The 22,994-nt window shown below is 39.7% G+C and overlaps 2 protein-coding genes across 2 annotated transcripts; both read right to left on the bottom strand.

Moving 5' to 3' along the window:
* Positions 1 to 622: 622 nt before the first annotated feature.
* On the bottom strand, positions 623 to 13,439 carry LOC140356257 (unconventional myosin-VIIb-like). The gene is made up of 49 exons (XM_072441085.1): positions 13,287 to 13,439; positions 13,155 to 13,184; positions 12,959 to 13,060; positions 12,086 to 12,238; positions 11,906 to 11,974; positions 11,676 to 11,791; positions 11,477 to 11,604; positions 11,249 to 11,391; positions 10,755 to 10,868; positions 10,532 to 10,685; positions 10,193 to 10,269; positions 10,005 to 10,124; positions 9,725 to 9,867; positions 9,447 to 9,657; positions 9,239 to 9,374; positions 8,983 to 9,158; positions 8,690 to 8,830; positions 8,054 to 8,212; positions 7,885 to 7,977; positions 7,718 to 7,812; positions 7,546 to 7,630; positions 7,377 to 7,478; positions 6,953 to 7,300; positions 6,664 to 6,876; positions 6,411 to 6,578; positions 6,228 to 6,302; positions 6,033 to 6,151; positions 5,838 to 5,964; positions 5,219 to 5,338; positions 4,975 to 5,148; positions 4,669 to 4,896; positions 4,440 to 4,607; positions 4,201 to 4,318; positions 4,003 to 4,129; positions 3,757 to 3,923; positions 3,453 to 3,631; positions 3,278 to 3,378; positions 3,046 to 3,197; positions 2,791 to 2,944; positions 2,574 to 2,729; positions 2,395 to 2,500; positions 2,210 to 2,326; positions 2,031 to 2,118; positions 1,849 to 1,955; positions 1,587 to 1,772; positions 1,401 to 1,517; positions 1,214 to 1,297; positions 991 to 1,110; positions 623 to 906 (listed from the first exon to the last, which is right to left on the bottom strand). Exons 2-49 carry the CDS (start codon positions 13,170 to 13,172, stop codon positions 811 to 813), a joined length of 6,450 nt encoding a protein of 2,149 aa, XP_072297186.1. The 5' UTR covers positions 13,173 to 13,184; positions 13,287 to 13,439; the 3' UTR covers positions 623 to 810.
* Positions 13,440 to 15,255: 1,816 nt separating this feature from the next.
* dis3l2 (DIS3 like 3'-5' exoribonuclease 2) lies at positions 15,256 to 22,994 on the bottom strand. The gene is made up of 20 exons (XM_072441098.1): positions 22,274 to 22,994; positions 22,092 to 22,207; positions 21,981 to 22,034; positions 21,782 to 21,883; positions 21,582 to 21,708; positions 21,454 to 21,518; positions 21,118 to 21,347; positions 20,867 to 21,040; positions 18,993 to 19,072; positions 18,801 to 18,913; positions 18,622 to 18,729; positions 18,305 to 18,538; positions 18,152 to 18,231; positions 16,790 to 16,973; positions 16,627 to 16,713; positions 16,405 to 16,552; positions 16,193 to 16,323; positions 15,783 to 15,887; positions 15,586 to 15,690; positions 15,256 to 15,491 (listed from the first exon to the last, which is right to left on the bottom strand). The coding sequence occupies exons 1-20, from the start codon at positions 22,977 to 22,979 to the stop codon at positions 15,390 to 15,392; spliced, it is 3,051 nt and encodes a 1,016-aa protein (XP_072297199.1). The 5' UTR covers positions 22,980 to 22,994; the 3' UTR covers positions 15,256 to 15,389.

A 22,994-nucleotide genomic window follows, 5' to 3' on the forward strand; every position in this document is an offset into this window, starting at 1 on the left:
GGACATGAGGTCTTTGTTCCAAATTTGGTGCAGTGCATCAATATGCCTTCCTGTGTGCAGTGTACACAACACATGCTGTTTTTTCAGTGTCTTATATATAACTTACAATGTTGTTGAATTATTTGGTGGTTCTTTATTGTCTATGACTCTAGTTATAAGAAGGGTTTGTTTACTTAAATGTAAATAAAGACAGTATTTCTATATTTATCTTCAACCAGCAGCAGTCTGTGTTTCGCAGTCTTGTTGCATCATTAAGATACCACAAACACATTGCACCTCATATGCACCTGCTCATCCTTTTTGGTCACATGGTTTCCATAGTAACGGAGCAAGGGTCTTGACAGACAGCAGATAGACCTAGTAAAAAATGCAAAAGGCCCACCATGTACTGTATTGTATTTATTACTACTGTGTGAAGCACTTTGTGAACATGTCTGTGAAAAGCACTATGCAAATAAAGTTTACTTACTCACACCATATATATGATGTAATATTTAAAGTAATGTCGAAGAACCACAGATTCAGGGACAGAAAAGTGGAATTTGACTTAAACTTGGTTGCTGAGCATCTTTGTATTATTTGCATCTTGAATAAATAAAAGAGCAAATCCATTTTGACTAAAGATGCATTACTAGCTATACTAAAACAAAATTAACAAAAAACAAACAAACATGAAAAGTACATTTTAAATTACAGCTGCACAAATAACAATCAAGCTAAGAGGAAAACAAAAGTGAAAAGCCTACCCTACAATTAACTTATGAGAATAATTTACTGTATTTGCTAAAAATGGCAAAACACATTGTTTCTTTAGGACATGTAGTTCCTTGATTGAAGTGGTCGGATGTTTCTTTGATCGCCGTACATGTTAACATAGGAGCGTAACAAATCAGTCATCGTTTCACTCTGGAAAAAAAAATACAAATACATCTTTGTCATCTCCACTTGTGTGTTAGCGAACATACAACACGGGTTTAGATAAAACTCTACCTTTGGGGATTCACATACAAAAGTGACCGCTCTCAAGAGAGTTCCAATCGACATCTGAAATTGTACACCTTTACTGTGCCACTCGATGATCCGGTTAAATGCATACATGACCAGTAACTCCTAAAAAGTATGACAGCATTGAAAAGAATGTAGTGTCATGTGGGACAATAAAGGATTATCTTATCTTATCTTATTACACAGTGGAAATGTCCGAGATACATACTTTTGTTGTTGGGTCAATCAGACTCACACCCTGCTTGCTGATAGCCACCCTAAGATTGGTTGGGTAACTAGATTCACACGTTTGCTGCAAAGCCAGACCGGTTAGGTGAGTTTAAAGTAGACAGATATGGTACATGGGCTTTTTACAAATAGTTGGCATTCTGACTATAGGATCACAGTCTAAATACCTTCACTTCAAAAAATGAAGAACCAAATGTAGGCCAGCTTGAGATTGTTTGCAAGAAGTCAACTTTGGCTTCCTCAACTGTAATGCCGCTCTGCTGGTTGTAAGAGGAGATGACATGCTGCAAGAAAAGTCAAATGTATTCATATTCTGCATATAACAGACGCTGAATTTAAGTGACCAGTCTCACCTTCTTCCATTCTTCTGGGGACATGATTGTGATCTGGTCAGCGGGAACCAGGTCCTTCAGCATTCTGGGAATCATGACAAACTGTGATCGGTCAGAGTCGACCTGCACCCTGAAGAGCAGCCCAGCCAGTTTGATCATGTCCTCTTTGGTGCAGTCATGGAAGCCCTGCAAGTATTTAGGCAGCTCCTGATGCAGAGAGAAAAAACAACACCAATGAAGCAAAAATAATGAAAATGTGATAAAAGGTAGAACTGGAGGATACCTGTGGAAAGTGAAAGGTGAGGTCTGCAATCATGTCCTTTCCTGGGCTCACATTGAACCAGAGCTTTCGCTTCAAGATGACCAGGTAGGGCAGGTTGGTCTGGTTTACTAGAATTGATATTATTAAATAGTATATTAGTCTTCAATCATTTCTATAATAAAATGTTGCAACCACTGTCTTACCCTCTTTATTTTTTTTCACTTTCCTAGTGGTGTATGAAGCTTCTCTTAAGCTGTCAAACAAATATGTCTGATCTTCTAGGCTTATTAACTATCAATAAAACAAAAGAAGACAGTTTTGTGAAAAATAGTATCGCACAAATATTGTAATATGTTATCCTCAGAGAACAAAATGATCAAACCGGCTTGTTAACGGTCTTCAAATAAAGGCCATATCCATCTGCTGAAAGAAGCTTGAGCTGACAAGCAATACTTTGGCACAAATCCTTGATTGTGGTCGTTGATGAGACTTCAAATATCTGTGACATTGATGAAAAGCGATGTATTAAGCAGTGATTATTGAAGTGTACAGACTGTTTAGACTTACATCATCAGTTTCATTTGGAAAATGGACTTTATGAAAGATCTGGGTGCTGTCTTGTTGAATGGCATCTACTTCGACAAAATGTGGTGGAAGTTTCCTGGGCGTGTTACTGCAGGGAAGAACAAACATATAGTAACATCGGATTATTTTTACACTGAGCATTTGAATTGTTGTCTATTTACCTGATCATGCCTTGAAGCCTCTGCTGACAGACAGCAGACAGGGGATCTCTAGGGCGAGATTCCAGGAACCGTTTGGCATAAACCAATAAATCGAGGCTGGGAGCAAAAAGGCCTGTACAAAGCCACATCAGCTGCCACCCACGGGCCAAACTCAGCCTGGAGATAGAGACAGGTTTAAGGTTGTGGTGTGGCAAAAGGACTAAGTAAACAAACTCACCTGTTAGTGTTGGAGGTCATCTGTTTCATGATCTGACAGTAGATCTCGTCCTGCAGAGCCTCGTGCTGTGTGGCTGGACCAAAGATTTGGTCGGTCAGGTCTATGGGGCTGCGCGCATGCTTAATGGGGTAGTCACCCATATATTTGAGAATAGGTAACAGACATGGTCAAGGCAAACATTAGTTCATTATTTACAGGCAGTAAGTGGATGTCATGAGAATGTCAGACCAACATAAATGAGCATGATAAGGATATCGGTGAAGGCGTTGCAGGCCAAGTAGCTGAGATCAGCGTTCCGGACAAGGCTACTGAGTAAAGGCTGTTTGAGCGGCTCTCTGGAGTTGAGCCACAGTTTCTCTCTGCCGCCCCTGGACGCACCCTGTCGCCCAGCCTCTTTACCTGGCTGCCTGCAACAGAGAAGACCTACTATTGTCTTCACCCAAGTATATTGTTTTATTAAAAGGAAAACAAATTGTTTTTATGTTACCTGAAATGTTCAAGAGCAAATTCTTTCAAAGACACAGGGGCCACAGTTTGTTGAATGCCACGTGTTACAGATGGTGGTTTTTGACCTGGATTGAGCAACCTCTGAAAACAGAATGCATTTCTTCAGGAAATACTATATTTAATATGCAATTAATAGTGTAGTTAACAATACATACCATGATTTCAGGGCTGGGCATACTGAGAGTGGGCAGAAACTGAAGCATGCTTTTGTACACCGCACCAGTGTTGCTGGTCCTCTGGTTGGTGGCTATAAACATGTTGTCTTGAGGAGGATGTTCATTCTTCCTGATCAGCAACAAATCTCCTCGTCTACAGACAAGATGAGTGGGGTCTTCTGTTTGAGGGAAAATGAGCAACTATATGAACTATTATCATTTTATAACCCATTAAATCTAATACAATTACGGCTCATCTTGTGTACTGTGACATAGGACAATGGGACAGGAATCCGTGTTGTACCTGGTTTACTGTTGTCAATAAGGACAATGGAATAGTCGGAGCGTTCTTTGAGTCCCTCCAGATTACTCTGTATCAGTGCAGTCATTTCTTCAGCCTCTGTAGCCTTCAGCTCAAACTCTCCACGATAGGTGATCAATGTCACAAACTGAGTTTTTAGGTAGCCTTCACTGGATACATTCAAAATAAATGAGTTGGTTATATTCAAATTCAAATAAACAATGATTGTACAATGTGTATGGCCCATACCTCTTCATGAATACACTTTTCACTTCTATGTAAGGAAGCTCAAGCAGTCGCTTGTCTCTTCCATCCATGAAGAAGATGCCACTCCAGTTGACAGCAACAATAAACCGACTTTTGGGCAGAGCTGGTCCTACAGAAAGGGCCCTTTGTCAGACTTGACACATCATAAATGCTCAACTTCATTTGTGTAATCAAACTGACCTGATGTCATTGTAACTTCATAAAATTTGGAGAAAAAAATTGTCCATTTTTGTCTGGCAATGTCAACCAGTTCTCCTTTTATAGCATCTGGGCTTTGCCTCCCATAGTCACTTAGAGCCTTAGAGAACATGTTTTTAAAAATCAAAATAAGTTCTTAAACTCAGAAAAAGAAAATGTATACATATGTAGTGTCAATAAACTTCTATTTAAGGACAGTATTACGAGCTAGTGCACAGTACCTGAGAGTGTCCAGAGCTGATGAGTTGGATCCATTTGTTCATAGATTTATTTTCAATAAGTGTTGTGGTTATACAGTCACCAACCACCTTTCTGGCATTGACTGCATTATATTCTGAGCCAAACTGAATGTAGTAATGTTGAACTGCTAGCTGCACATAGTCATCCTCCTGGGAATCACATCAGGATTATCATATGAATGACTGATGAGTTATGAGTGAATTGCCTTACCTTGTCACTAGTGTATTCTCCAGACTTTACTTTCCTGATGATCTGTTCATAAATGAGGTCGGTGCTCACTGAGTCCAGGGAGCTGTCGTGCCAAGGCGTGAAGAGCTCTTTGCGAAAGGACAGTTTCCAGTCAGCGTTCCTCTCCTCTCTGCCCTGCCTCCTCATCTCCTGCTCACACTGAGACACCGCGTCTAAAACATGCTTCCCACAGCTGCCAAGGGACCACGTCTGACAAGGCAGACAAGGAGAAGGATGAAATAAAACTAATCTGCGACACCGCTGTATTAAAATAAACTGACAACTCACCTTATCATCAAAGCTAATGTACAGAGAGAATCCATATGAGCATCTTAGGTCGATCTGGAAAGCTAACTTCTCACAGATTTCGGCTGAAGTGGACCAAGAGTCCAGGCTCACTCTCACAAGCTGGTCATTCATCAGCTGCACTGAGGCGTCTATTGGCTTTTTGCTTCTGGCAGCCTGGAGAAAAATAAAAAGCACTCATTAATCCTACTTACTTACTAAATTAAGAGATTTGCTGGCATGCTACCTCCAGTTCAATCCAGCAGGCCACCTCTTTCCTTTCTCCATTTTTCTTTATATGCTCCAGGCGCTGAGAGCAGTAGTCTTTGTATCCCTCTGGAGCTCGGCGGATGAAACTCTCCAGGAACTGAGAAACATGGTGGGACAAGCATAAACCTTAAGTTTCCTGAGTGGACTGAATAAAGTCTCATACATCCCATCCCCCCCCCCCCACAAACATTTTCCATGTGACTTTTTAAATCATTAAAACAGGCAAAAAGGTCCAAAAGAGCAACGTTATTCTGGTCTAAACATTTACTGGCCATGATCTTATCTTAAGATTGTGATTACCAACAAAAGGGTTAAAAAAATACATATTTCTATTATGATATATTATTATTCTTTGGGTCCTAAAACGTCAAAGATAACTGTATGTTCAGAAGTCATCTTTAACTATTTTCCATAGTGTTGTTTGAGTAATTTGTTTTGAACTTTAGCTAGTTTTACTACACTGTATCAGAGCCACATGGGCGTGAGCCACAGGAAGTCATGGTTATCAAGTTGTATCTCAGGTTTCGACAACTTTATCATTAATTGCAGTAAATGGATATGGCATGTGGAGTTTCAGTTTTAAATACGTGTCAGACCTGCATGAAGAAATCTGTTGGAGGAAAGATCCCGAGACAGAGGGAGAGAAGGAGCCAGCCTTGTTGAGAACTCTGCTTGTTGTTGTTATTTACCAGCTGTTTACAAATCTGGCAATAAATCTCATCTCTGTAATAATAGACAAACTGTTATTTTATTTGTACATGTATTGTAAACTCTTATGTATATAATTGTACCTTATTCCTGGTCTTGATAATGCATATCCAATAATAATGTGTACTTTTTCCAACGGTGTCATCGGTCGGGCTAGTGTGGGGCCCTCTCCGATCAGAAAATCTTCCGTCTCGTCTTCATCCTGTTTAACCATAAATACAAAAGCTATAATGTTAGTAATTGCACCAAAATCACTTATATTTTCTACATCTCTTTACCTCCTCAAGGATCATAGTTGCTTTTCTTGCCATTCCACCACCGCCCTGCTTCTTTTTATTTTTTTTTAGTAAGAGCTATGAAAAGACAAAATACACAACTCATCATGAATAGTATTTGATACGCACCGAAACATGCACAATTTAGCCATTCTGAAGTAAGAAATGATAAGGTGTAATCTTTACCGCGTCCAAGCCGACCAGGTGGCTCAGCCTTCTGCCCTGTCGGTTTGAAACTTGGCTTGGAAGTTGACCTGAAAAAACGCTGGACGCCATTGATACTGAGTCCTGGGATCTGGACTCAGGATGATCCCCCATGAACCGCAGGATGAGCCACCAAACTGTGAGACAGGCCTGAAACAGAAAACATCACTCTTTATATCATTTAATCCCACTTGAGATGTTTTTGTTTTAGTTCCTATTGTTTGTGTCTTGATACCAGAGCATCCCCTTCATCGTCGTGGGCCAGCAGTGGTTTTTTGAGTCTGTGTTTGATGTGGGAGGGAGAGGCATTGCCCTGGAAGTGAAGATCGCAGAACTTGTTGAAAGAAAAGGCATCACTGCTGTCATCAAAATCATCTTTCTCTTCAGCCAGGGATGGGCTCTTACTGCGGTCTGACTCCTCCAGAGAAACCACTATCATCGGTATGGCCTGTCATTTTCAAACAAATAAATAAATGACTAGGCAATAGGATGATAATGCATCAAACTTTAGACAAATCACTAACCGGAGCTTGTCTCCGTTTAGGTATATTTTGTTCCACAGGTTCCAGATTCGATTCTTCGTCACTCATTATTTCATCCACCACTGCATCCTCCATTAACCGAAGTCCTTCTTCTTCTTCCCTTGACATGTTCTCACTGATCTCTTCAGAGTTTAGTATTATCACAGGCAGCGGTGGTGGAAAGGACGTGTTCCTCCTCTTGTTCTCGTACTTATCCATATTCTCACTGGTCTCCTCTGTGTTTTGTATTATCAAAGGCTGCATTGGTGAAAAGGACTTGTTCCTCATCTCGTTCTCGTACTTTTCCATTTTTATTTGGCTCCACTGTTTTCTTGCCATGTGACCCCGAACCTGCTCGTATACAAAAAGTTATAATGGGTTAAATGGTTGTATTGTGTTGTAATTATTAGATTGATAAAGGTCGTGCCTGAGATTGAATAGTGATCGCTGCTGCTTGCTGTCGCTTGTATTGTCTTTGCAGCTGTTGTCTTTTTATTGCGGCTATGAGTCGTTCGAAACCAAGCCGGATCTAATTAAGAGAAACAATAAATCAAGGTCACAAATAATTAAGAGTAAAATAAAAATATATAGTTAACCTTTCTTTGTGTTTTGTCGTTCATGTGTGCTCTCCATTGTTTTTGTAGCACTAAAACTGCGGCTCTTTTCTTCAGAAATAACTTTCTACAAAATGCAGATTTTTCTCATATTCAGCATTCATATCATCCATTGATCATGTGTATTATGGTGATGTATGTTTGGAGACTGCACCTGTCTTTGATTCCCAGCATCACTCTCTGAATGACTAGAGCAACTCTACTTAGTTCTTCTTCTCTCAGTTTCTCCAGGATCATGTCATGGACATCCTGTGAAAGGGCACATTTAATTACACATACGATCTATAAAAATACTCAAACTTCTGAATATACATTTATTACCTTGAGAAAGACCTTGGTTCTTCCTATTTTCCATTTGTCCTCTTCTTTGATCACAGCTCTGCAGATGGCTTCACAACAGGTCGCAGCATTTTCCTGGACACATATTTATTATGATGAACGCACGTTTAAAACAAGCATAAAAACTGAATGAAGATGTCATTGTACTAACAGTGTTTGGGTTGCACATAGTTGTCTTCAGAAGAACTCTGTATCGATTCAGGAATTCCACAAAGGAGTGTCTGATGGGATATCCCAGCTTCCTGATGCGAATTGTGTCTATCATTCCAGAGTATTGCAGCTGCCGCACGCACAACTCTCTGTCAAAAAACTGAACCAAAATAGAAACTTTACAATATACATCTATAACACATTATGTCTTTATCATCATCTAGAAATCAACATTATTTGCAAATATAAACACAGACCAAATGGAAACCAGCGTCACCAACATACAGTAGAGATTTTGATAAACCTCTCCTTTTGATTTGTTCCTGTCTTTCTAACTCTCTAACCTTTGTTTAGACATTTCACTACACTGTTACTTTAAAATATATACAAATCTCTTTTTCCTTCAGCATTTGAGATATCAGCAAATATTAGCAACTGGAGTAACCTGCAGATACAGTGACCAATGCTCAAAGCCACGTCACAGAACTGTACTTTACACTTCTCCTGTGGCGCCTCGAAACCAGGAAACATGTCTACAATTAATTTTATCGAAAGATAAGTGAGCTAACAAGGAAATTAGTTTGGATGTTTGTGCTACGTTGTGTATCCACAAGGTACTATTGATGGCCATGTTTACCTGAGATTGCTTATTATTGTTGGGTTTGAAGCAGCGGATGAAGTACGGCTGACAGGTGGACAGAGCCTTCATGAGGGAGTCCAGGGACTGACGAAACTGACCACTCAGAGTCTGAACTTGTTTACGGTTATCCACCTGGCCCTATTGGGGGGAAAAAACAGTTCAAATCAAATCATATATACAGTATTCTTCAGGAAAAATCTAGACCACTGTTTCTAATCAAATGTTTTGTACCATTTTAGATAATTTTGCTGACTAAAAATACAGCAATACTCAGTAATGTCAAGACTTACCCGTTGAGCCTTTGTAGGTCTCATGATGATCTTTTGATTATTGGTCACTTTGACTCCATTGAGTCCATTCAAAGAAAGCTCACTCTCAAAAATCTGACGAAGCAACGTATTTTTGGAAGCGTCCACCATTTTGATTACATCGAAGCTGATCGCATCCCTGTTCTTCTCCAGAAATCCTGCAGAAAAAATAAAAAACTTTCATTGTTTTATCCTCCAACATTGACATTAATGACAAACCACTGATGAGAGCGTTTACCCTGAGAGTTGTAATAGACCACACCCGCGAAGTGACGGACTCCAAAGGCTGTTTCATGCTCACTTTTTGTGGAGATGTAGTGTCTACTACGACTATGCTCCTTGTTCAGCTTGACTAGCAGTGTGCCATCTGTGCCCTGTATTCCACCAAAACATGTATTAAAAGAATGTCAAAATGTGTCATGAATTTGATTTGAACTAGTCACGACCTTTGGAAAAGTTGTCTCTTCATCGATCAAAGCCAGCAAGTTACAAGGTTTCACAGCAAGAAGATCTAAAATGTTCTGGTTGTCGCTGAAGCTGATGGTATTCCACACAATGTTCTCCTTTAGGTACTCCTTCTGCTCCAGCTTAAAAATGTGTCCCACAAAGAACTGCTGGAGCTTCTCATTGGCAAAATTAATGCAAAGCTGTTCAAAACTACAAAAGAAGAACAGTTTTGTTGGGAATATTTCATGTTGCAGTGAATGTACGTGTAAATATTGACCTGTTTTTGTGGAAGTTCTCAAAGCCAAAAATGTCCAGCAGCCCCACAGACAGGAAGGAGGACTTGTGGTTTGTCTGTAGTTTCTTGTAAATCACAGTGTTTATCTTATTCACGATCCATATGAAGAGTTTATTGTAGATGGCCTTGAATTGGAAAATAGGACTTCAGTTAGCTAACTCCCTTGCAAAATGACTTGTCAACATTTATGTGAATATTTAATCAGACTTATTGATTGCAGCCAATAAGGAAACAGGGAGTGGTTTCATTTTATAGTCGTTACCTTCACGACGGCGTCTCTACAGTATGACGCCTGCTCAGCGCTCAGGGGCTTGGTCACTCTCTCCCGGTTGGTCATGAAGGAGCGCTGGATCAAACTTTTGGCCAGAGTGGGCTTCTGCACCTGCAAAAGACATTAATGACTTTGAATGAATCCAGATTGATAGGAGCTTTGACTGTGTTGTCGCAAACCTGCAACAGCGCCGCCGCCACGTTGAAGTGCTTGGATTTGCTGACGTCACACATGTCCAGGTTATTTTCTGTGTTGGCTGAAAAACAGTATAAAAACACCATTATAGATTAACATGGTAGAAAAGAGTTCTGAAATCTGAACCCTGTCAAGATAACTGCATTTAAGTTTTGTTTGGAAGGAATATTTTTGGATAACAGAGCGATTATACCAAGAAATAAGGACTTAACATGATATAATGTGACAATTTGACATATTTATTTTAGTGCCAAGCTCCTGCACTGCTTCACCTTGCAATAAACTTTACACAGCTTTATAACAAGGTAATTGAACTGAATCACCCTCAAAGCTCATGTTTCCCAGGTGTAAAATGGCTGCCAGAAGCTTCACAACGTCCTGACTCTGGCTCTCAGAGAAGGTCAGAGTCTTCATCGCTGCACTGATGCATTTGAAGTCTTTGGCATCATCTCTGCTGTCACAATGGGTCCAACTTCCCTAAACACACAAATACACATCGTGCTTTATATTCTATCCAGCCAAAAATGATTGCAAGAAAACGTTTACCTTAGTAAGAAATGTGTATTCTTCGGCATGTCCAAGGCTCAACACTTTTTTCTCCTCCAATGAGAGTCCGGCCAACAGGCAATAAAAGATGTGGTAGTTACGTTCCTCCGGCGCCTTCAGGAAAGGACAAAAGATGAGCTATAACTTGTATACAAATGGGTTAGTATACAAGTTGTTTTTAATCCCTCAGTTAATGAGAGAGGCGTGTTTATTTACTCAGAGACAGATAGTGCTCTGCTTTCATACAGGTCAGGTCAACAGTTACATATATATTGCGTATGGAGAGATAAGAGAAGAACGTTTGGGGATAAGGGTTACTTCAGTTAGGTTAAATACATAAACAATTATCGCAGAGCGCCTTTAAGCGCATGTCTTTTCCAGCCGCTGTATGTCTCTGACCGAAACAGGCATGTATAGAATAGCATTAGTTTTCTGAATGTGCAATAAGCCTCATCAGAGTTTATGAATGATGAGCACTGTGGGAAATTGCTGACCTGATGACACACACGGGATTTCTCCAGAAGATACTGCTCCACGCGTGCGCCTTCGATCACGCCACTTTTATTGAAGAAGATTTCCAGGTATTTCCCAAAGCGGCTGGAGTTGTCATTGCGGACAGTTTTTGCATTTCCAAACGCTGCACGGGACAAAACACAAAGCTGGATGTCCAGTTTTCACGTCGCCAAAAGTGCATTTTGTAATAGCATCAATACATAACATACCTTCAAGGATTGGGTTTGACTCCAGTATTTGCTGCTCGATCTCCTGTTCAGACAGCTGCCCACTTATAGCAGACAGATAATGCAGGATCAGCTTGGTGCTCTCAGTCTTTCCTGCTCCAGATTCTCCACTGAAAACAACATTTAAACAATGAGCGAAAAGCCTTAAATTCCCGGTGATGTGCATCTTATTTAAACACACCTGATGATGCAGCATTGGTTCTTCTGGTGGCGTTTCATGTTGAAGTAGCAGGATTCAGCGATGGCGAATATGTGAGGAGAGAGTTCCCCAAGTTTTCGGCCATGATACAACTTTATCTATGAAGGAATATATGGTACATTCACACGCCAATATTTAAAGAAAAGGGAATGTTTTGAGGTATTATTTGTAGTAAATCTATATTTCAATGGAGGCAAAAATGAAATGTCTACCTGTTCTTTTGCATACAATGGGAAATCCTGGTAAGGGTTTACTGCAACCAACACGGACCCAATGTAAGTCTAAACAAATCAGAGGGTTAGTTAGATGCAGACATTTAAACGTCATTTTGTCTTATGTGAAGATTTTTTACACATAATATATTCCTTTTTTTTAAATAACATGAGTCTTACATAGATGATGCCTCGCTTGTGCCGCAGTTGCAGATTTCGCAGAAGTCCGGCCTCAGTCATGTCTCCTAGTTTGATCATGTCGTCTACTCCTTCCACAGATGTAGGATGCATGACTCGGACACTGGCCTCTAGCTCTGGAGAGAGCCATTGCTCCTGAAAAAAGAAAAGGGTTATTCTAATAAATACACACAATCTTACCGTAGGTTTCCTGAAAGTGCATATGACAGGTTATACCTCAAATTACACTGTGTTTGACAATTTTGGTAAGGTTTATAATTTTACTTCCTGGTTGCACATGGACGGCAAGGTAATTCCATAACTGTTACCTAACAACCACCCTGTAAACAAGGGCTAAAGCTCAACAATAGTTATTATTTGACTAAATCATTTTTTATTGTCCTTTTCAAATAATAATCACAGGGATGAAGTGTATATTACACTTATATAATTACACCTCTAAGAGAGTATAACATGGCATGTTCTTAATTATAATAAAAATAAAATAATATTGATAATAATATTTACGTCGAACATACACACATACCTATAGATACCAATTAACTAATACAGATAGGAGAATAGTTTTATTTTGTTCATGTTTAAAATGTAAATTGTGAACATTGAGTGCAATTTATTCAGTTTATCTCCTTCTGTTTTATCCTGTACATTATGTAAATGCTACTGACTTCTGAACCAATCCAAATATCTCAAGTCAAGACAAGAAAAAGGGATTTTGTTTTAGATCTCAGCACACATCTACCACAAGTACAGTCTCACCAAACAAAACTAATTACAAAACATTACATACGTAATTACATAATTACAAACACATCAAAACTGGTCATATGTTATTTAGGGTATATAGATATGTACCTGACCATCATCATCCACCAAAAAGCGTTGACCTGATGGAGTTACTTTCACCCTAGCTCCAATGGGGACCCCAATGTTTGAGTCCAGCCATACCCACTCCCCCTAAACAAACAGGAAACCAATGAGTAAATCAAACCATGGAGGAATTATACTGTATATACAGTATGCATAATTATACAAACTATTAAAACTGCACCTTTCTCAGCATCTCCATATTACCCTTTCGCTTCCTAAACAAAGATATTAAAAGCAAGATTGACTTCCAACAATGGGAACAGCAAATTATTATCAAAAGGCTTCTAATACATCAAAAAGAAAATGAATGAACAATACTTGCCCGGCGGTCTATCAGTGATCCGTCATTCTCTGCTGCTCGCAGTAGAGTCAGTAGAAATCTCCCCAACAACCCTCTTGGAGTACTGACGCATTCAGTTTATGGTACTTTGACTTTGAACTTACTGTGGGTGAAGGAAGTGGAAGAACCTGATCACCTACTAAGGGTGGTATTGGACAATAATCCAGGCAAGGAGTTGGTTTCCCAGAAAAATAAAGCTTAGTTAAAAGAAAAATGATCAATTAAAACATTTCTGGAAGGAAATTGGAACACACTCAATGTATGGCTCTGTGTAAAGAGTCGCCCTTTTGTACATGAAACAACCAAGATATGGATTCCCCAAGGGTCAATACGTGGTGTTGTAATAAATTTATGTGTGACCTTTGGACCAAGACCGTGAATGAGCAAGAGATATAGCAGCGCATCGCACGGACAGATGCTGCAGTAAAGATATAAAATGAGATTAGACTGTCGTTTCTCTATTGAATCTAAGGGAGCTCACTTGCGTTTATCTATAGCTCTAAAACAACTTTATTTAAACACACCTTTAGCTGCTTTCTGAACAATTTTATAATCTAATGCTGGCACTTCACTGGCGTCAACAAGACTAGCAGTGATAAGACACTAAACAAATCTGCCATTGCTATATGCTACTGGGTTATTACAAAATCCAATGTAAAGTGTGACTAAACGTGGCATCAGGTGAGTTATGAATACGGAGCATCCTGTGATATAGTCTGTTATCTGTTTACATAATTTTTAATAATGACACTCCTTACTGATAGTGACAGGATTACTGTTTTAGTAACAGGAAAACAAAAGCCCTGTTGATATGTTAGAAAACAGAGATACCAACAAAAGAGTTACCAGTCATTTAGATTTAATTCAAACTGGAAAAAAAACAATGCATATTTCTCTAGATAGCAGTACAAATAAATGAATATTGACACTGAACATAGAAAAATATACAGATGTTGTCCTTCAGTTTGCCTACGGTACATTTTCAAACACAAGTCAATTAAATTATTCTTTAAAACACATGAGCCAAATGATTAAAAACACAGCTGGTGGTGTTTAAATTTAAAACTAAAACTTCTGTTAAAGCAAATCAAGACAGATTTAAACTTAGATAAAAAAAACTGGAAAAGGCACACAGACATGTAAAATTCATGTTTAAAAAATGCCACCAACTATGTTTATAGCAGATTACATTCAAGTCATTTCCAACAGTGTATGAAAATCAATCAAAGTCACAGAGTTGATGTTTTCCTTGTGTAAACTAAACACAGGCCAAGGCTTTATATTAGGCCAAGAAGAAAAAATTGTGTTTCCGGTAACCCGACCGAGCTGGATTTAAAAGCGAAGCGCTCACTTCTGAGAAAAGAGAACTGTCTGCAAAACAAGGATTTTAAAACATATTTAACAAAAAATTAAATTAAAACATGCGACCTACCTACCTGGATTTCCCCCCAAATGTTACCAGAAACACACCTTTTTTTTTTTTGGCCTTACGTGACCCTATCTCAACCTCCTACTTAAACGTTGAAGACACAGTAAATGGCACTTAATACACTTGGATTCACTAAAATACATGAATAGGCGAGCGCTACTTTTAAACAATAGACAATTATACAGCCGCCACAAAAAGCCTGCAAACGTTTGAGTCTAACATTTGCTTTACAAACCTAAAGGTCTGTGTCACTCTTGAATCCAGTTTGAACTAAACACTTTCATCACACATATTACTATGTAAAAGAAGCTATATTACACCACTGATCCATTAGATCAATAAACAAAGCTATGCTATCGCAGCAAATCTACAGACCTGAGTAAATGTGTCTAAAATTTCAGATAATAGCCATGAAATTAAATGAATTAAAAACGTTTTTATGTTTTAGCCTAAACAAGACAGCACATATTGGCTGATCCTTTTGAATGCTAAAGAGAAACAAATTTTGAAAAACAGGTAAAATCAATGTGCAGAAATTAAAACCACATTTTGACTCAAGTCAGTGAGTAAACTAAAACACAACACAGTGTTGTCTAATGAAGGTAATAAAAAACTGTGCAAATTAAAATCTTTCCTTCAAGTGTCGTTTAGGATTCATCCACATTGGGCCTCTTGACCTCTGCGCTGTATTTCAGGGTCGCGCGGTCCGATACCAACTGCACATCCACCCGGGTGAAGATGGAAATGACCTAAAATAATGACAAAAATAAATCAGAAATCATTTGAATATTCTGTGTTTGTGTGTGCCCTCTGCACCCCAACATAAACCACTAGAAGAACCACCTGCTGGACTGGAGCTTCATTGGGCTTTTCTGGTTTCCATACAAGAGTCAGCTCAGTTGTTTTTCCAACCTTACGTTTATGAAATGCTTCAACACCAGCGATGTTCTGTTGATTGAAAGAAAAAAAAAACGTTTGTTTGTCACAATGGCACCAGGAAGTATAAACATGGGAGAACATTGGTGCATGTGAAATGTAACCTTGGGGTAAATGCGTTTCTGGACTCCATAGCGAAGAACGAGCACATCAAAGGCCTGGTCCAGAACTCCCATCACCATGGCCTCAGACTCCAACGGTCCACACTCCTGAACACAGGAGAACTGCACTTACTGGGACTGGTAAAGGTAAATATCACTACTACTACTACTTCATCAGGGGTGTCCAAACTTTTCTCATCAAGGGGCCGATGACAGGTGACACAGCGAGCCGATGGATGGAAAGACCGTAGTCAATACAGTTTATGATTCAAATGGGTGAATTTAACACTAGACTAAGCTGCCAGATCTTTAGTTAGGCTTTGAATGAGACATCAAATGTTTCATATTGGATTTATAAAAAAGGTGGATTTTAAACACATGCAGTAAAATAATACAGTATAGTATTTGCTCACCTTCACAAACACCCCAAAGAACAACTCCGTGCTGAGCTCATGGACTTTTTTGGCTGCAGTCTTTTTTTCATTGCAGAGCTTTGCCTGTTTGTTCACTTCTTCACTTAGCAACCCCAACTTAGGTCCACAATCTGCTCATAGGCAAACATGTGAATTCATTATTTGTTTGTTTTTATCATATTGTCACATGCCCAGTCCCACGTTCATCATACCAAGTGATGCGGCCAGGAGCCTGTGGACAATGACATCAGCGTATCTTCTGATGGGAGAAGTGAAGTGTGTGTACAGAGGAACGTTCAGGGCGTAATGTTTGTATTGCTTCTCATCTTTCTTCTGCCCGGAGCAGAAATACTGGGCCATCTAAAGACAAAGGTTCAGCATTAGAAATGGCTTTGTAATCAATAATAAAACGGTTTGTATGCATGTGACCTGACCTGCATGGGTCTTGAACACATGTGAGTGAGGACTTCCTTTCTGGCAGAAGAATACTGATCATTCCCAAGAGTGGTAGTGAGTGTTTTCTACAGGGTGAACAAAAACACATGTGAAAAAGACAAATTGTGACTCTTGGTTGATGACAATTACCCATAAACCTACATGCAAAGCTCCAGCTGATGAAAAATCCAAGTTTAATCCCAGAGTTTCGCACACTTCCTGTAGCAGCTGCACGAGTTTGGCTTTGGGCGGAGGGTGGAGTCTGAGCAGCGCCAGCTCAGGGAAATGTTTGTAGATGTGATGTGCTGTGGCTATGTTGGCGAGTAACATGAACTCTTCCACCAACCTAAAGACAACAAAGAATCAAGTTTGAGAGTATGCATCATCGTCTGGGCTGGACTTCATACACAAGCCAACCATCTGGAAGAGCTCCTGTGCCGGACCATCAGGGTCACACTGCACTACCCCTACACAAAATCAATTGGATATACTGATTACCAAAGGCTGAAGTTGCCATTGGCTGCTTTAAAATATAGAGCAAATGTTGCCCTGATGCTATGGATACAAGCTGCTGCATGCTTTGCTGCCCTGAGCGATTCCCTCATTTAGAAAAACAACTAAAACTACTATTGACACAAGGATCAAAACTCTTATCCAGCCCAGCGTAATGCATCCTATCAGCTCTCTCCGAAGATTGTTTGGAGGGAGCTGATAAAAGATGATTGATTATATATGACCTGATAATACTATCAATGCCAACACCACGGTATGACAGTTCATCATAATGGATGTACTGGGGGAAAACCCAAAACGCCCTCAGCACTGTGTGTACGTCATTTCACCAAACTACAGTGTCACACGGGGAATAGGCACCAAGAGAGCACGTCATTGGCCATTTATTTAGTCAATATGAAATTAAGCTGCGACTGCAATGTCCAAAATTATTGTACTTTATTTTTTATTTTTAATAGCAGTAAAAATGAGAGAACTGTTAAAATACTGGATCAATAAATCCTTAACAATACCCATCCCTACTTGTATAAAATGTATTTATAGAGCCAGCCTGATGCCACAACACACTACATTTGTGTTACCTTTTGTAACACTTTATGGTTTCTTCATCTACATCGTTTTACATCAACTGAAAAGATATGCCACAAGAGGCCAATAAATTCTTCAAGTCTTTATCTTTTTCATCAGCTTTGAATCAGATAAAGATGGAGGCGCGCTTCCTTATCTTTATTGTATTGTAATTTTTTATTCACTTGTATTTGAATGTTATTGTAGTGCATACATAAAATTATTATAATGCTGCAGGGTTTAGGTTTAAACCAACAGTCCTAACATATTCAATTAAAAAAAACGCAATAATAATAATTGAAAAAAAATTAATAATTCTTGAATTTTTTTTCTCCAATTAATAATAATATTATGATCAATTAATTAATTAATGAATAATAATAAGAATGAGAATATCCAATTATGCTGAACTTTTTTCCAATGCATGAAAAGCTCTGAACTCACTTGTTACTGTCTCTGTACTGGTAAATGTAGCAGCCTTGAGGCATCATAGTTTCTTTATCCAAAGTAAAAGACACCTTCAGCTGAATAGAAAGATTGGTGTAAGGATCGCAAATGTCAAGTTAAACTTCATAGTTATATTAAATAATAACTAACCTGGTCCAGTCGGAGAGCTCCCTCGGTGTAGCGCTGAGTGCGGATGTTCTTGGCGATGGAGTGCAGGTTGAGCACAGCCTGGTGGACCTCATCAATCGGGTGCTCGGGGTCGAACGGCGGCAGCTCCTCAGCTGTGAACAACTTTTCAGGGGCCTCAATCATGCTCTGAGCATGGTCGTATGATAACTTAATACAAGAGCGTATCACCGAGCGACCAAACCACTCGCTCAATATCTGACCGTGGAGAGAAAAAGCATGAGAAAAGGAAGGGGAAAAAGAATGTAAAAAGTGAGTGTAAACCTAGTGCTGGTACATACCTTTCCTTCAGGAGTAAGTGTCCAAATGACAGAGAAGGTGAGTCTGTCTTTGAGAGGGTTAAGACTGCAGAGCTCCTCACAAAGCAGTCTGGGCAACATGGGAATCACCTGCAAACACCAAAACATGTCAAAAGGATAGAATACTTCAGTTAAGAGAAAATAAAAACAACCTGACAAACCTTTTGAACCAAGTAAACACTGGTGGCCCTCTCACTGGCAATTAAATCCAACGCATTGCCCTCCTCCACAAAATAAGTGACATCTGCAATGTGGACTCCAGCCTCATAATTACCTATAACAATATGAATATAATAATAGGGCAGCATGGATACTTATAGTATAACCTTATAATATTTGATCATAATATTTACCATCTGGGAGAAGTTTACAGGACAGAGCATCATCCAGATCTCGGGCTGTTGCAGGGTCTATAGTGAAAATGCACTCCTTCCTGCAAACAAACAAAACGGCAGCATGTGTTACTGAACAGTTTTCAGATGATATGGCATTATATTAAAGAGAGGGTATTACACTTCTATGGGGTATTCATTGTTAACAGGGTGCGCAATATATGCTACTTTTTCTTGGTTTTGACGCTCTGACACTCTTCCCTCCTCCTGCTCCTCCTGCTTCACTCCCCTTCAGTGTCAGCACAACATTAGCACAGCCGGCAAGTTTATGAAGGTATAATAACAGTACTGCCACAAAGGAGAGGATTTTAAAAGTAATTATTTGCATCTGGTAGTAGCTCACCACTGGAGACAGGAATGAGAGCCAAATCTGTCATTCAAGACACATCTAACTTCTTTTCTGTTGGGAGGGAATCCTTCTTTAGAATCTGTGTTTCAGTTCCACAATATCCAAGCTTTTGTTGAAGGAGCAATAATCCTTGTGAAAAAAATGGTGTAAACAAACAAAGCACACTCTCTCCAATGGTTGCATGTCACAAAGTTGATTTTTTTACTTTTTTTTTATCAGTAAATTCTTAAATTTATGCAAGCATTTATTTTATAGACGTCGCTAATATTATTGTATCATTCATTGTTTTATGTTGCACCTCAACGCCGAAACAAGTTCCTATGATTGCGAACTTTGTGCAATGACAATGGCAATAAACCTTTTTCTGATTCTGAAACAACTCTTGCCACTTTTCCCCCCCCAAGTCGCCTTGTCCTTGGGAAGCTTGAAAAGAATCGTGCCTTCTGGTCATCCAAATGCACAAAAGCGTAAATAACTGTTGTAGCTGTACTGCTCCTGCGATCTGCCGCTCTGTTCTGTGAGGTGGGTGATCACATTGTACTACTGTTAAATATCTAAAAGGTAAATTCACGTGTTTAATCTAACAATTTCCATTAGTGACTCATTAATGAATTATTACCTACTACATATTATAACAAAAATCTGCATTTTAACAATAATTTTACCTGTCCCCTTCTGTATTAAGTACTATTGGCCTGTAGAGTGTTGCGATGTCTGAAACCATCAATACCTGCAGGAGGGGGTTGTGTGGGAACTGGAGCGCGCTGCAGACACTTCCTGGTTACGTAAGCGTGGGCTGTGGGCCCTTTACAGTTTGTAACAAGGATTCGAATAGTTTTTGAACAGTGCCCAGGAGAGATCCAAGATTACGCAAACTAGCATGAATTACATTTTAAATCACGTCAGACTTGTTTCGCTGAGAATACATTATAACATGATATAACATAACGATTTGCAGGCAAAGTATCAAAGGTAAGAAATGGTATGGCGCATATTCAAATAGCAAAAACTACAGGATTTAATATTGGAGCAGGTCAATCATTGCTGACTGGTTAGAACTCACCTACAGTCTCTTCTCAAATTATATTGACAGGAGCCATTCCAGTTCAATAATGCTACACATTAGTGAAGCGCGGGTCAGGGTTTTTTCCAACCTGCCTGTCCCACAATTTTAGTTCTCTCTGACCTGCCCCAGCCCAGCCCACGGAATCTATTCTTCGACCCGCCCAGCGTCTATGCATAAAAAAGTTTGCGTATTGAAATGCAATGTAATTTGGACTACGGTTCTGAGTCAGTCTGATAGAAATGCTAAAATCCGACTGAAATTTACAGCAAAACGAGTCTAGTGAGGAACTGAATATGCGACTAAAGATACAAGTGCGACACAGTGGTCAGTATTTCTTAACCTGCCCCACAATAAAATTAGAATTTCTTGTCCCACCCCCATCACTACAACAGAAAATATTACAAAATATAGCATGAAGACCTAAGATCTCTCCTTCGCTGAATCTCCTCTGGTGGGATGGTCCAGGGTAGGTTCTTGGGGAGGCAGTCAAGAACCTCATTTGTAAAGTCAGAGAAATCCACATCATATTCAGTCAAGATACCCTCAGTTTCTGGCTCGATTTCTCCAGCCTGACCCAGCGATTTGGCAAGCAATCTGTAAAGAAACACAAAAAATTAACAAACTGAGTCATCTCAAAAGTATTTCTTCATTACTATGAAATAAACACTTGCCCTTGTGCAAAGTTGTTGTCAACAGGCCAGTCCACTATCCTGCAAATGAACAAAGTGTTGGCATAGTCATCTGGTCGTGAGCTGAAGTCTTGAGGACAATCGGACAGAGGAATATTAATGCGTGGCACGCGGTGATCCGTGGGGGAAAACATGGCAAACATTTTGTCTGGCAGAAATTTCAGGAAGCCAGTCACAGCCCTTGAGTGCTTCTTCTCAACAATGTAAACCACCTGATTAACAAAACAGACAGTTAATGTAAAAACTGATATGAGTAAATTAAATATTATAATGACAATGTATGTTATAGCATAAAATATGAACATTTCTCTGACTCACTTTAGCAGTTTTCTGGAGCTCGTCGTCATTGAATTTTGAAGCAGAGGGTTTGTCCTGGAATTGATCTGGTCACACCGCAATATTCAAAAATCAGATTTGCTCTATAGGCACCTCTAGTTGCAATTTACCATTTGCTGAAGAATGTTGGCCACCGTCCTTGGGTCTATTGAGCTGCTTGTTCCCCGCGGTAGCAGTTTGTTTGCGGGGTGTTTCGGTCTCACTGGCGCCGTCACAGTCAGAATCAGACCGTACCACCTGCAGCATCAAATACATACGGAAGTCAGAATCATCTAAAGTAACATGAAACATTTTCAGTTATGCTTTTTACCTTCCACTGATCCCGAGGCAGGATTTGCACCACCACAATGTCTCCATTTAAAGCTCTGTTGCGAGCTACAATCCCATCAAGAAATACATCCCGGCCATCGTCCTGCACAGTGTAGAAAGAGTTTAGAAATACAGCTATTGAGCACCTGCTTATCGTAAAGTTGCAACGTCTTAAGGGTTAAAGAGGGACAATAACTCACAGTACAAGAAAGAAAAGCTTCGTAGTATTTCTTGGGGTTAATTCTTATTTGACCCTGTGGAAAAATAGGCATTAGGAATAGGTTCAGACCAAACAAATTAAAAAAAATTACCTCAATGAGTTCTCCTCTTTTCAGGCCATGGGAGACCTCCTCTACCGGCATGTAAGGCTCGAACACTTGTTTTTTGGACCCTTTGTTCTTTTTCTTGTCAGCGGGGGAACTGGCTTCTAGATTTTAAGTTTACAATGTTAATTTGAAACCATAAAAAAGGCAAAACAAAAACTATAACTTACCTTTATTTGGTAGGGTTTTTTGGTCTTTTGAAAGCAGAGGCATCTGGGCCTCAGGCTTGATCCTAGATTTCTGATCCTCTTTCTGCTTTGCTGGACTCTTTTTCTTGGACTTTTTAGTCTTCTCTGGTTCTTGTTGACTAGAACTCGTTTTGTTTGGAGATTGAGAACAGTCTTCATATTTACTTTTATAATGCGGCTTCTGCTGTTTCTTGGATTCATTTAACGCAATCAATTCTTCCCCAGATTCAATGTCCCCATCCTGACTGGTGGTTGTATCCCTCCTCTGGCCTTTCCTTAGCCTCTCGGACACACCCGGCATCAGCTCGTACTCCGGAGGCCCTTTACCAACACTAAGTTTCTCCATGTACAAGGACAAGGAGCTTTCCCCAGTTTTGTTTTTCAGAGACGAGGGTGAAAAGTCACTTGAATCAGAGAAATCATTTGGCAGTTGATCTCTTCGTCTCTGTGGTATGGCCAGTCCTTCACTCTGGACGTGTGCGAGAAGCGTGTTGGGGGCATAACTTTCATTTTGACCCAACATGTTCCTCGCAAATTGCTCCAGATAAGAGTTGAACTTGCTGCTGCGGTGCTGGCTGAGGAGTCTGGCATAGGCATCTTTCTGTGGCAGATTGTGAGGCTTGTTCGGACCATCCTTGGGCTTGCGATTTGGATTGCCCCTTTTGGATTGCGGGGATGAATCCATCATGGTCTATGGAAGTTC

The sequence above is a fragment of the Eucyclogobius newberryi genome, unplaced genomic scaffold (genome assembly GCF_026437365.1).
Source record: "Eucyclogobius newberryi isolate DKJ021-1_F unplaced genomic scaffold, fEucNew1.0.hap1 SCAF_12, whole genome shotgun sequence".
Classification (NCBI taxonomy): Eukaryota; Metazoa; Chordata; class Actinopteri; order Gobiiformes; family Gobiidae; genus Eucyclogobius; species Eucyclogobius newberryi.

What these genes read in the sequence shown, in the direction of transcription:
- LOC140356257 (XM_072441085.1), bottom strand. An exon ending in GAGAACTTCCACAAAAACAG is followed by an intron (nt 9,658 to 9,724) that starts GTCAATATTTAC and finishes CTTCTTTTGTAG; the next exon opens with TTTTGAACAGCTTTGCATTA. An exon ending in AAGAGACAACTTTTCCAAAG is followed by an intron (nt 9,375 to 9,446) that starts GTCGTGACTAGT and finishes GGTGGAATACAG; the next exon opens with GGCACAGATGGCACACTGCT.
- dis3l2 (XM_072441098.1), bottom strand. Translation starts at nt 22,979, where the DNA reads ATGATGGATTCATCCCCGCAATCCAAAAGGGGCAATCCAAATCGCAAG. An exon ending in CAGTACAGAGACAGTAACAA is followed by an intron (nt 16,974 to 18,151) that starts GTGAGTTCAGAG and finishes TGTTGTCTTTAG; the next exon opens with GTTGGTGGAAGAGTTCATGT. An exon ending in GCTCCTGGCCGCATCACTTG is followed by an intron (nt 16,324 to 16,404) that starts GTATGATGAACG and finishes GCCTATGAGCAG; the next exon opens with ATTGTGGACCTAAGTTGGGG.